Source organism: Galleria mellonella, unplaced genomic scaffold, assembly GCF_026898425.1.
Source record: "Galleria mellonella isolate WM207_F2 unplaced genomic scaffold, CSIRO_AGI_GalMel_v1 utg352, whole genome shotgun sequence".
Taxonomy (NCBI): domain Eukaryota; kingdom Metazoa; phylum Arthropoda; class Insecta; order Lepidoptera; family Pyralidae; genus Galleria; species Galleria mellonella.
The window spans coordinates 3153664-3166258 of record NW_026442084.1 but is presented as its reverse complement, the minus strand read 5'-3'; the positions used below and the strand labels follow the sequence as shown (position 1 = coordinate 3166258).

General features: G+C 32.2%; 1 protein-coding gene across 2 annotated transcripts in view; it reads right to left on the bottom strand.

Annotated features, from left to right (window-relative positions):
- LOC113519395 (ankyrin-3-like) overlaps positions 1-12595 on the bottom strand; it is a 165648-nt gene that overhangs the window by 92130 nt on the left and 60923 nt on the right. The window contains exon 1 of one of the 2 annotated variants that reach the window (XM_052897123.1): positions 1072-1192. The exons of the other annotated variant lie outside the window; for it this stretch is intronic. Coding sequence (XP_052753083.1) covers positions 1072-1137 — 66 coding nt within the window. The 5' untranslated portion in view covers positions 1138-1192. Of the gene's footprint in view, positions 1-1071; positions 1193-12595 lie in introns of those variants that run through there. 2 annotated transcript variants of the gene reach the window in all.

Below are 12595 nucleotides of genomic sequence, written 5' to 3'. Positions count from 1 at the left end.
GAGCACAGGCATCGATACCAACAATCGGAGATAACAGATAAACAGTTGGCTTCTGTAAGCTCGTAAGCGATTCGATTGAGATAACGCAATTCGTGACTGTAATGAAATATCGGATCGTAAATCGACATCAAAAGCAACAATTTAGAATCCTAGAATAGTCGTAAAATATTGTCTGAATAGCTATTTAGTTTGCTGAACACGATCTATCTTTGAACACTTGATTAGTATTATTTTTAAGAGATGAAAAAATCCTCAAAAACGGATGTTTCACACCGTCTGTCTTTTCTGACGATTTAAATTGTCGTTTTTTGCGGAGCAAAAAACTTCTCATCGGTCATCGGTATTTTGTCATGGCTGAAGTAGGCAGCTGCTCCGTTTTTCATTGTGGAACATTTGATGCGAAGGAATGACCATCACATGTAATTTTTGTACACATGTATGCCTAACGATGTTGTTATTTTTAAATAATAAATATTTTATCTCTTTGTTATGTATTTGCATAATTTTCACAGAATTAAACGCACTTTTTTCTTCTTAACATATTATTTTGTTCTTTTCTTCGAAACAATTTGCTAGCGACTTAATGCTATTGATATTATTATTTCCAAAATTGATATCTTAAGGGATATGGCAAATTAACTCTCAGCAGAAACTGGAGTTCAGTGTCCTAAGGAGAAAAACCAGCACACTAATTCCAACCTCATTATCATTATTACTTGGAAAATGCTGTTATTATAAGAAAATAATAATTTTAATGCAATATAATTAAATCAACTCTATTTATTTGCGTTAATTATAATAATAATTAAAATTAATTGAGGTACGCTTCGCAATACGTTCAAAATATTTTGAAATCTTCATCATCAACCACATAACCACACATAATATCCTTATAATGATAGTATTATAAGCACATTTATCGTTTAATAAATTTATGAAAAAATATTTCAAAAACAGCGATACTCAAAAGGCATTTCATCGACGTTCAAACATTTTTTATAGAGCCACTAGGCACTGATTTCCATATATAATTAACGCACATTATATATATAAATAAACAAATGCACACACCACTAGGGTAATAGAGTAGACCCGTCGTTCGAGCGGCAGAATGCGCGCGCCGCACCAAACCGCCATGGCGGCACTGCGCCTGCGCAGGCGTCACGCTCCAACGACAGTACCGATAGCATGGTGGACAAGGAGGTCGCCGTCAAGTCGACAAGTCAAATCTAGATTACCTGCAGCGAAAGGATGAAACTGCTGGTCGTGCATGATCACAATCAAGAACTATCAGAAAGTTGTTTGGTGAAAGGTCATCTTGGCTAGGATCTAGGATCGAGATGGACCAGGGTTCTGTGACCCCTTTTAAGTAAAATAGAATAATAGATTGCACGTCACACGTTAGCGATGCGAAGCACAACTAATCTAATCTTTGTTTGCAAATCTAGTGCGCATAACATGTCATGAAAGCTTATTTAAACAAATAGAACAATTTAAACAGAGAACCGGATATCCCAACATTCAATCTTGGTGATCTCTGAATTCATTTAAATTCTGGTGACCACACATCTGCTCATATCGATATTAATACATCTGTTGCTGTCATACAGGACTACATGAAGACAGTTATTGCAAAATAACCATAGAATGTAAAGGACGAAAATATACGTGCCATTTAGACACGCATATTTTGGTCCTCAAAAACTATCAAAAAATAATTTATCCAAGATTTTGATAAATTATTTTTGACAGTTAATATAGATATCAACTGGAATTTCGTACTGGTTCCTAATTTTGTTACTATTGAAGTATACCTACATATTTTTTAAGCAAAATTTTGAAAGTACTATTTACAGCCATGTTATTTTCAAGCCAATAATCTCATGTCCCTTAAAACAACTCTTAATAGTTCCCAATTTAAGACGGAATGTTCCTCATTCTTGAGGCTTATGTCATTCTTGTCTTTTACTATCAACCCGTTACAGACAAAAATCCAATGTGGTGAAAACAAATGCAATACACATGTGAGTGTCCTACATTACGTTACACTGATACTTATCAACGGATGTCCTTTACTGCAGTAATTTACATCGTGCAACATTATCTAGCGAACATTTGTAAAGCAATTCAATATTATATATTCACAAACAACAGCGACCTCAACCTTAATCAAATATGGAACCAAAACATGAGTGAACAGTAGTAATCCGTTCTGGGAAGAACTTGGGGAGAAAACTGAATAGATATATGTCACAAACAAAATTCTCATTTTCAAGGAGCGTAAAAAAAACATTTTATTGGTAAACTTTATAATACCGATTATAATAATAATGGTATTATAAATTCAAATCTCCAAAAACTAATCTGTAGTTCAATAAAGCTTTTGATGATTTTAAATTACCTTAATACTCATTATAGTCTACAAATCATAGAGCTATTCTACACGAATGACATATAATTTGATAAAACATGTACCATTACCAGAGAACAGTGAATGCCGTTAGAAAGTAACTTGAAACATTATGGGTCTAAGTCTGGTCAGAATTAAGTAGGGTCTATGAAGAGGACGACTTTTTGCTTAGATTGAATGGACAGTGCCGAGGTGAAGCCAGGGAGAGATCACGTCTGCCCATTATTGGATCGTATAGTGTTCGAAGATGCGACGCAAAAAGCAACAGAAACCTAGCAAAGAAAACTAAAATTGAATAAAATAACGACCTACTATAATAAACTAATTATTATATTTTATTTTCATTTATATCAATTATTTATAAAATGAAAATATATATATATATATATATATATATATATATATATATATATATATATATATATATATATATATATTATCCATACAAAATTGTCCAATTAAACAGAGAAATTAAAAATAAAACAAGAAACAATAAAAAACCTAATATTTACTATAAGACCAGTTATTATAATTTTGATAAGTATTAAATTATACTCCAAGTAGTTAAGCATAAATTAAAAATCAAATGTGCAAATTACTGTACTGCAAACATTTACACAAATGTTGCTCGGTAAAAAAAAATTAGTCATGAACATACATACACTAATGCAGATCTTTTGTACACATGAATATATTTGATTTTAGAACGCGCAACCGTGTGATTACTATTAAATCTTGTATCGCAACAAACAGTTTTTTACACCGAAGTGAAAAACGATAGATTTAATCATTACAAAACTAATACGACAGTAGTAAACCCTATTAATTACAAAAATAATTGTGAAAAATTGTTAAGAGCTGACACAATACACTCACAAAAATTCAGACGAATCCAGAGCCTCCTTCATTTGAAAGTCGCTTAATTAATTACTTATTTATTGAACTTTAATACACTTAGTCAGCGTATAAAATAGATTTCACACCACATGGTGTTATCTGCCATTCAACCGTAAATAGGAATAACAGAAAATATAATTATGTAGTTACATTGCACATCATAAAACGAACAATGGCTAAAAAACATAATATTTTACTATAGTAATTTAACAATCATTTAGAACCGTTACACCAAAAGGGAAAAACATTCAATTGAATGTCTTAAAAAGTGATTAGGGCCAGCCCATTGAGGCGAAGTACCGAGCCCTGCGGACCCATGTATATAATAAAAAACAGTGAGTGTAAAAAGTATTCGGAGCATTTATTTAATTTAAATCAATACTGTTAAATAGTTTAACATTCCCGGACTTTGTTTATGATAATTTTTGTTTTTAAAAAAAAAATTATACAACATAAAAATATTTTTATGTTCGTTTAGTCATGCTATGGTCTTTTTAAAGATTAGCTCTGCGGTTTTTGTTATGGTTGAAAATGTGCATTTTTTATTACACGTACCAAACGTGACATAAGTACAGACAAATGCTTTGGAATGCATTTGATGTTCATCAGCTTTATCACTTTAAACATTTGTACATATTTGTACATATATTAATGAAAAAATCATTTTTGAAACTGTTATTTATCAGATGAATCGAAATATAATATTTTCAAATAATCATATGGTATGGAGAAAACTATGGAATATAAGAAAGAAAATTTATGTCCAACGGTAAAACACGGTGGTGGGTCATATGGGGTTGCCTTGCATTTATTGATGGAATTAGGGATCACAAAGCGTATATTACCCTAAACATAAAGCATGGAGTATAAAGCTATCCTGTTTAACGCTTTAAAATACCTAGAGATATATTAATATTATAGAGCATGTGTGGGATTATCTCGATAATAAAATTCGAAATCGACCAATTTCGAGTAAAGAAACAAGAATATACCGTCAATGCTAACGGAGGTCCAACAAAGTATTAATATTTTTTTTTAATATTCATTTACTTACAAATTTTATAAGTGTACGAATACTTTTTGTTTGTCATTATTTGCTTAGTTAACGTAAAAATATTTTTATATTGTATAATTTTTTTTTATTAAAAAACAAAAATTATCATAAACAAAGTGCGGGAATGTTAAAATATTTAATAGTATTGATTTAAATTAGATAAATAAAAGAAAGTCTATCAAATTCGTATTTTTTTTATTACAACCTTAGGTGTACGAATACTTTCTACACTCACTGTATTCCCTGTCATTACTCACTGCTGAATATAATCTAATATTATTATATATCATAAAATGAATCATGCAATAAGACTGCAATAATATACAATTTTTTTTTTTAACAATATTGTTTAGAAATTACGTAAATGTACAGAACTCACATATATACAATAAAAAAAAACACGAGTAATAACAAGCATCAATTAAACGAATTATTTAATCGTCAAATCAGAATTTTATGTTTTTGGAATTCGAACCATGAAGGCATAACATTCGAGCTAATCCAGCTCGCGATCAGCGGGCAGAGGCGCGCAGTCAGGCTCGTATTCGCGTTTCAGCCGCTCATCAATAAGGATCACGAATTGATTCCGAAACTAGTCGAGCTTTCTCGAAATAATTACACGCAAGTTCAATCGGTAGTTATTACATTAAAATATAATCCAGAAAAGTACGTTTTATAAATTCTTTCGAAAAAATCGAATCAGAAATAGAAATGATCGAATTCGCTATTTAAAAGAACAATGTGTATTCAGCGATCGTAAGCTACAAGTTGTAAATAAGCTGCGACGGCAAGCAGCGGCTGCAGAAACAATTTCGATTTCGAAAAGAGATCGTCCTTATTACGGTGAAATGAGATACCAATAGTTCGTTACAGTAGACGCTCGCTTGAAAGTGAACCGTGATTTCGAAGCGCTTTTGTTAAGTACTAGGCTTTCGCTAACGGTATTATGTGGTTTAGGCTGTGATCTTTTGGAATCACTCCATTAGTGCTTCATAACATTAACATGTATGATGACCATGACTGACAGCGTAATTTAAAGATCAATTTCTTCTTCAGAGTAAACAAAATATGAAAGTAACATTAAAAATTTACTGTGGAAAATTAAGTAGTAGACTAAAATAAGAAAAAATTTAAAAAATATTCTAAAAAATATTGTACATTAATAGATATGTTATAAAGACCATTCGAAGGAAATGAAACGGTACAAGACAGGTCTGTAATTATATATTTGAATATACTGTCATATCATTTCTAAAACCTTGCGAATACGCAAAAAACGACATCTTGGAAATCAATACAATATCTATAACTTTGGAACTACCACGTTTAAAACGTGAAAACTCGAGAAATAGCCAGAAATCAAAGGTCCTGGCAACAACTAATTATTTCTCAAAACAGGTACCTACGCACAATTAATTTCTTTAACGCCGGCTTCGATACAGCGAATTGGATGTATCAAAGCCGGCGTTAATATGGAATTAATTTTAGATCATATAAACAGCACGTAATATTATTTTTATTTAAGATACACAATCACGTAATCACAGCAGAGGGAGACTTTGTACAAAAGTCTGTCCCATTCGTGTTTCTATCGTGAAGCAATTGTGTTTGCACTGTGTTTCGGTTTGAAGGATGGGATATGGCAGTGAATTTACAGGGTACAGAAGAATAACACCTTAGTCCTCATGAATGGCAACGCATGGAGGGTGTCTTGGGCGAAACAGTATATTCTGTTATGACCATGGTACTGCTTATATCTATAGGCGCCGGTTACCACTTTCGATCAGGTGGGCCATCAGCTTGCTTGCCATTTTAAGTTGCATAAAAAAAAACACCAACCGTTTGTTCTTCAAGCTAGAATATGCTGTGCTAAGAGACACCAATGAACATTTGGGGATACAACCCAGAACATCTAAACCCACCAATTTAGAAATGTTCGTTTTTTAAATTGGTCCGATCGAGTATCAAACTCGAGATCTTATAATAAAACTGATTCTGAGATGCTATATTCTTTTCCAATGGCTTCCCCAACCGCTGTCAATTTTGCAAATTCGTGACATTGTTTTACCAATTAGACCTAACTATGTTGGAAATTACAATCAATATCAACGAGTATGTTTTTCGGTCACGACTTTTTGGTTTTCAAACTTGTTTTACGTAAAGTTTTCCAATCTGTCCATCAATATGAATTGATAGCTGATATATATTATGTGGTAATCTACATAGTAATATTTTTATACAATAAAAAATATACTAAATCTAAAATATATATAGAAATCTATCTTATCTTTATTATTAATAAATCGTAGTAGCTTTAAAGAATGACCTTGTAGAAACGAGTTTTTCCTGAACACAAATTATTAGAAACATTTTCTTATAAGGACATTATAATTCGCGAATAGCAACCTCACTTTAAATACAAGTACCTAACCTTAAACACATAGTGCAAATAATTAGGTCCTAACATGGTGCACCCACGCCAGTTTTGATTCAGGCAATACTTGACTCGTGGGTTCAAGGAAGCAGTCAATTAATTGCACATGAATTAATGCTAGGTTCACCACTCTAACTTTAAAAATATTTGTATAATTTATGAAATAGTAGCATCTTATTTGATTTCAATGATTTCTATCTTTCCTATACGTATAGAACAGGAAACTGAGATAGTTGACCGCGATTTGTCGTAAAATTTATACTGATCATCTTCGTCCAAGCACCTGGTTATGTATCATCATAACTTTATCTGTATTCGATATCTACTCGTATATATAAGATTTTATAGAGTGATTCGTATGACGAACCTCTTAAATTAAAAAAAAAAGTATTATTTAATTTTTTGGCATACCGAATCGTTGAAATATAAACTTGTATGGGAGAAATAGTAACAAAAGTCTACGAAACCCTAAGAGAACAAATAGTATACAGTAAGATAATACATAAATTAAGTAACAAGAATAATATTATAATTACATTCTAAAAAGACCCTGAAAAGAAAGTTCAACAAAAATACGGTATTGTAATAACTCTTTTTCCAATCGTTCACATTTTAGAGGTGCCTAAAATTAAACTTTAGAAAGTTTGAAATTATAGCTTTCAATAGAAAGAATGACCGATCAGGGTAACAAGTAGAACAGATATCAAAATAATACTCGACTTGAATATTTCATATAAAACAATCACATAACTGTGTAGTTTGATAGCTCCAAAACTTTTTTTTTTCATATTTAATTTCTTGGATATATTATTCTTTTTTACAGATATAAACTGAAAAAAGTGCTTTATTAATCCTTTATAAAACTTCAACGTACCGTACAGTACCTACCGATAATATGAGGCGCAATACAAATTGAACAATTTCATCCCACGCTATGAATACGAATCTACAAGATACCTGGTGCAATTTGTAATAACTAGGGGACCAGGGATATAGGTCACGTCACAGGATATCCAACTAGATATCTGTTTTACGGATAATATTACAATGCGTAGGTTTCTCCAATACTTCAGTTTAGTCATGGAAATGTATTGGTAAGGATAGGTAAGAGGGCAAGACGTAGTACGTAGGGTTTCATTTAATTAAGTAGGATATCATTATTTATCCTGATCAGTAAAAATATGCTGCTTACGCGGAGTACGTCGCGGGTAAAAGCTAGTTATTTATATACGACTAGCTGTTACCCACAATTTCATCCTCGTGACTGGAATATGTTCACTGACAGGTGGGGACAAATTCTAGGTCTAGGTTCTTCTACATCGCTTATAGTACGTATATATGCCAAATTTAAAAGTGATCAAACTTAAACCCACTTTCACTGTTTATAAATGAGTTATTAGTAAAGATAATGAAAAAATATTTTATGTGATTGATTGTGCCATAACTTTCCCACAGTCAACTTTACAACTTTATATTGGCGTTACTTTTATTAAAATTAGGCTCTTATGCTATATCCAAAAAATGATAAATTTACCGTATACCGTTCCAATTCCCGAAAAAGGAAATTCAAACACATCAACCTGTAACGATCACATAAACATTTGTTACAACTATCCAATGTAACTCGACCTTTTTGTACCTGTCAATCCACATTCAGCTCTATGTGAAATGATTAAGTGACAATATTGACTGTGGAGTAGAGTCCTAGGTGTTTTCCCGAGATACGGACCGCTAGGCGGGCTAGCCTTGGTTGGACGGCGTTATATTACATCCCATGAGTATCGATTGTAACCTGCACATATCCGGTAACTTGAAGAGTTTATTACGCAGTACAAGTAGGCAGGTATTGTCTACAATATCAAGGAATAACAATAAATGTGACGACCAACAATTTACATGTATCTATAACAATTTTATTTTTTTTACCACATAATTACATGTCTATTTTGCCAAAGCTTGACTGGGAGAGAATGCTTATATTACTTGAGTAATAAGTTCGCCTTTAGTATCAAACCCTTTTTTTGTAAAGTGGATAATAAAGAATAAATAAATAAACTAAGACACTGATCCCCCAATTACTCGAATAGAACAAGTGGGCGACCGATTCAATCGTGACAGATTTAATATGGACCCAAGATGGAAGTAAATACTAACGATTATAAAAGATTATTGCAATCCGTTCTGAATTGGTGAAGATACTGTACAATATACCCACAAATAAAATAGAATTAATTTCAGAAATTCCTTTCTTTTAAAGTCGTTTGAATATTATAATAAATCAACATCAATTGAATTGAATATATTAAAATCATAGATTGACAATAGTACCTACCTACGATAAAACCAAAGCGTAACATTTAATTTACAGACTAGACCATTTGCTTTATACATTTTAACAGGCGTTTATTTTATTTTGCTATCATAAATGTGTTAATAACTTGTAAATAGTTACAAATAGTAGTTTTATGCGACGATCCATTAAAATGTGGTTTCAGAACAATCAAAATACTTCAGAAGTATTTTAAAAAATTATCATGAAGCTTTTTTGAGCTTTTGGATTTTACAACAAATAACTGATTTCGGACTTAATAAACGTATAAGACTAAATGGATAAGCTAGAAATAACATCTAACCTTTGTCTTGTTTTCAATGTAGTCTACCCACAGGTTGTCTGGAAGGGATCGCTAAGTAATAAGGTCGCCTTTTGTATCACTTCACATTAATATTAACTGTATTTATTATTTTTTTAAACGGTGCAATAAAATGTAAATAAATAAATAAACATTTAGTTACATAACCCAAAACGCTCAATTCAATTGAGTGTTTTATTTATTACAAATAAATAAAACACTCAATTCAAAGTCGGCTATTAGTCGGTTTTAGGACTAGCGACACACGTCAGCTCTGCATATTTTTTTTTTAACAATATAGAGCCCCAGTTATTAATTATACCGCAATTTTCTGTAGACAAAATAATTTTTTAAATCAGTCGAGAAACTCATAGTGATCAGCCATTATAAGCTCAGTTTTATTTCTATAATATTAGTAGTATAAAAAAAAATTATCGAGATTGAAACTTGTACTGAAATATAGCATTGTACAAAAAAAAAAAAAACAATTTGTGACAATTAATTGTAAATTACAGGGTACGGAGACATAACATCTTAGGAGTTAGGAATGGCAACGCATGAGCGATGCCATTGGCATAATAGTGTATGTCCATGGTACTGTTCATGTCTATAGGCGACGGCTACCACTTTCCATCAGGTGGGGCATCAGCTTGTTTGCTATTTTAAAAGTCATAAAAAAACATTTCACTTAGTCAAAATTCGTTACTTTGTCTCAAAAAATAACGAGAAAAGCTAGTAAAATACTTACAATCTTCTCTAATCAAAGTGTGTAATGCACTCTACGATAGAGGAAAGCAATATAATTGGGTCAGGTCATGCAGCCAGAGTCAGGGGATTTATTGCTAGTGAACTCACTCGGTCGTCGACTTTCATTTACAATTTACGGCTAGATCGAAGATAAAGTAGAGGGTAAGTCATGTAGCGAAGTAATCAAAGCTACAAACCAGGTTTGTACTAAGCTTAGATTGGAGATTATTTGGTGTAATGCGTATGAATATACAATGTAATAAGTATCTTATTATAGAATGAATATGGTGTATTATATAATGAATGAAATAGGTAAGTAGTAGGTATATACATATTTACTTAACGATGTATTTGATAATAAGTAGAGCTGATCAGATTAATTGCTTATTGAGGAGTTCGAGATATGTTCTTTCTTCCATATTGCTATTTATATTATTCCTATGATTGTTAATAGTATAAATGTAAAAGTGAGTTTGGCTGTTACCTCTTGGCGCCTTAATGGCATAACCAAACATTAAAGAAGGAAGGGATTATTAGTAATGTAAACTACCAGTCACATTGCTAGCAATACACCCTGTCTTTTCGACCTCCACGTGGAAACCATCATGCTGAATTTCAGGTGTATTCACCACGATGTGACGCCAGTGTATACTGTTAGCTCAGGCGGGTTTTTTTTATGTGTGATAATGGAATGGTAACCCTACCCGCGCTATTGGCATACACCGGCGGGGCACCAGTGAAAGATGATAGGTGAGGATGATGCTCAGGCGGGGTTATCATTCTATTGTCATCCATTAAAAAAACAATCATTACTTATTTTGGTATAAGATATATATTTGGTACATTACTATACAGAATGAGAAGGACATAGAGTACTTTTTATTTCGGTCAATAAACATGTCTCGGTCACGCGGACAAAATCGTAGGTAAAACCTAGAACTATACACGGATATTTGTATATGCAAGATTAAAAGACTTTAAAAGCTACCCTGTGTATTTTTATGAAGTTTTTATAAATGCTATTCACTTCGTTGGATCTTACTATTGAGTGACTACGTAACACATCTATCATACAGATAATCCATTTTTATATTTACAGAAGTAAACCCAAGACAAAACTGACTACAGTAGCTTTAATACGAGTACCAACGCTGAAAGGGAAGATTTGATTTTGTAAACAAGATCGGATATACCTATATATAATCTATTATCGGCTTAAGATCTAAATCCATAAGTTCACTACCACATCATAACCCGCACGTGTACGGTATTAACTAAAGCAACAATTAAGACTGTTTATAAACATCTCTTCAACGAAAATAGACACAACACTTGAAAAGTCCTATCAACCCACGCGGTTAATATACATAAAAATATTATGATACAAATTACAACCGAAATGAGACTATTAGAGGTTCAAGTATTTTGAATTTCGATTAACAGAACAAGATTACGACATAAGATTCAATAATAAGTAACGTAAATTACGTATTTATAAACTAATGGAGTTACGGTCTGCGCGCCAGGTGACCAAGATTTCCCTCACTGGCTAATCACTGTCGCATATGATACGGTCATATTTTCTCATCAATTCAGTCGTATACTTCTCATCCGTTTGGTATAAAAGACATTTAGGAAACGATGATTAAACAACTTTTTATAGTACTATCTATACTACTTTATTCAGCATTTATTTCATATCTATGAGAGATATGAAAGTATTTTAATCAGACCGCATAACGCATAAGCATACATGTACCTCATTACTGCATTTCATCGTTTGGTGCGTGTAAGAATTTGATATTTTGCATAAGAAGCAGACTCTCACATTAGCCTCTAATTAATCATTTTCTAAATTAGGGAAAATGTAAAGGGCACCATAATAATCATTATAATATCACCGTTATCGAAGAAACAAAAACAAACAGCTCACTCTTACATAACAAAATCAAGGTTAATGATTGTTTACTTACAGCACAGATATGACACAGACCTTGACAATGACTAAATTATCGTTCGCTACAGCTATTGACTAACTGCTGTTTGTTCCACTTGTTCTCTAAACTTAACGCGAAACGGTAATTTGTTCAAGTTGATTTGGAAACTTATATTTTAGTTTTTTTTTTTTTTTTATTTAATGAAAATGGATTAGTAACTCCGCATACGCTAACGAAACACGCAAGCGAGGTACTCATGACGGATGAAGATGATAGATAAAGATAAAGTCAGGTTAGTTTGCCCATCGTGACAAATTCTACTGGAATTAAACACGACAGTTTCTAGTGAGGACTACGTGGAGGTCAACCTGGTAGAGTATGTTGCTGACAATGAAGCCGTTACACCCCATTAGCCACAACGTTTTTTTACCTCTTATATTTTACTGGTGAGAATTTGGACTCGATTAGATATCCCATTTCTTAGTT